The sequence below is a fragment of the Pteropus vampyrus genome, unplaced genomic scaffold (genome assembly GCF_000151845.1).
Source record: "Pteropus vampyrus isolate Shadow unplaced genomic scaffold, Pvam_2.0 Scaffold12364, whole genome shotgun sequence".
Lineage (NCBI taxonomy): Eukaryota > Metazoa > Chordata > Mammalia > Chiroptera > Pteropodidae > Pteropus > Pteropus vampyrus.
In genome coordinates this window covers 1-1,052 of record NW_011901145.1, presented here as the reverse complement: position 1 = coordinate 1,052, position 1,052 = coordinate 1, and the positions used below count along the sequence as shown (strand labels likewise).

Sequence of the window (1,052 nt, the reverse complement as noted above, 5' to 3'; positions counted from 1 at the left end):
AATTTTGGGATAAACTTTGGTGAATGCTGACTCTTACACAAGGTCCAAGTTCAAATGATTTTTGAAACATCTATGAGTTCACTGATACCTACCATTATCCATCACTGAAAGAACATATCCCTTAATTGGAGCTAATAACTGGAGCTCGCCTAGCTTTAACTATCTCAATTTTCAGATGAGAAAACAAGACCCAGATAGGCAAAAGAGACTTGCCCAAGGTCACAGTGCTTTAATGGCAAAGCCATCGAAATTAGCAAATTTCAAACATCTGGGATATTCTTATCTCATGGATACCAGGAACTGACAAGGTTATCTCTTTTCACCTCACACAACAGAAAACTTCCAGCCAAATCTTAGATTGTCAAAGTATGTACGTATGCAATTTTGGCATACATTTAAGCCTTATAAGCACATCCCATTTTTCTCCCATCTACTCCTAATTCATGACATCTTGTTTTATCTCATGAACATATGCAAAAAGCTACCAATAGTTTTTTTAAAAGAGTAAGAATAAAGGAGAAACAAGCGAATTTGTGTTTGTTCTGATATACTGTGAAAAAACCTGTGGCTACATATTTGCTACGCAGAAGACAGATTTCTCCCTGTCCCCCAGCAAAAACAAAATATATTAAAAGAATGAACATAGAGCCCCTTCGAAGTGAGTGTTACCTGAGGAAGGCCTCTCTTTTTAGCCCTCGCAGAGACCTTATTGGGGTCAGCTTGCAGCATCCTTCCATACTCCTCACAGTGCTCCTTGTCTTCAGCCCAGGCGTAACCTTCTCTTAGGGACCAGTCCACACCCATCTCCAAGGCCTCTTCCAAGTCTCTGAGTGAGTAATAAGGTGCCAGTCATTTCGCAGCTAAGGCAGATCAAAACCTAAGGATGACTACATCTCAAAGGGCAGAGGAAACACTACCTGTAATGACATCACCTGTGTACCAGGCATTGAGCTAAATACAAAGTTTATGATCTCAGTAACTCTAGTTCTTTGAAAAGTAGTTACATAAATAACTGCAATATAAAACAGTAAATGCCATTTCAGAGATGATTA

At 39.3% G+C, this 1,052-nt stretch overlaps 1 protein-coding gene across 1 annotated transcript in view; it reads right to left on the bottom strand.

Moving 5' to 3' along the window:
* LOC105310813 (tRNA-splicing ligase RtcB homolog) overlaps positions 1 to 864 on the bottom strand; it is a gene marked incomplete at its 3' end in the record, with an annotated part of 3,190 nt that extends 2,326 nt beyond the window's left edge. The window contains exon 1 of the mRNA XM_011386919.2: positions 670 to 864. Coding sequence (XP_011385221.1) covers positions 670 to 804 — 135 coding nt within the window. The remainder of the gene's footprint in view (positions 1 to 669) is intronic.
* Positions 865 to 1,052: the final 188 nt, after the last annotated feature.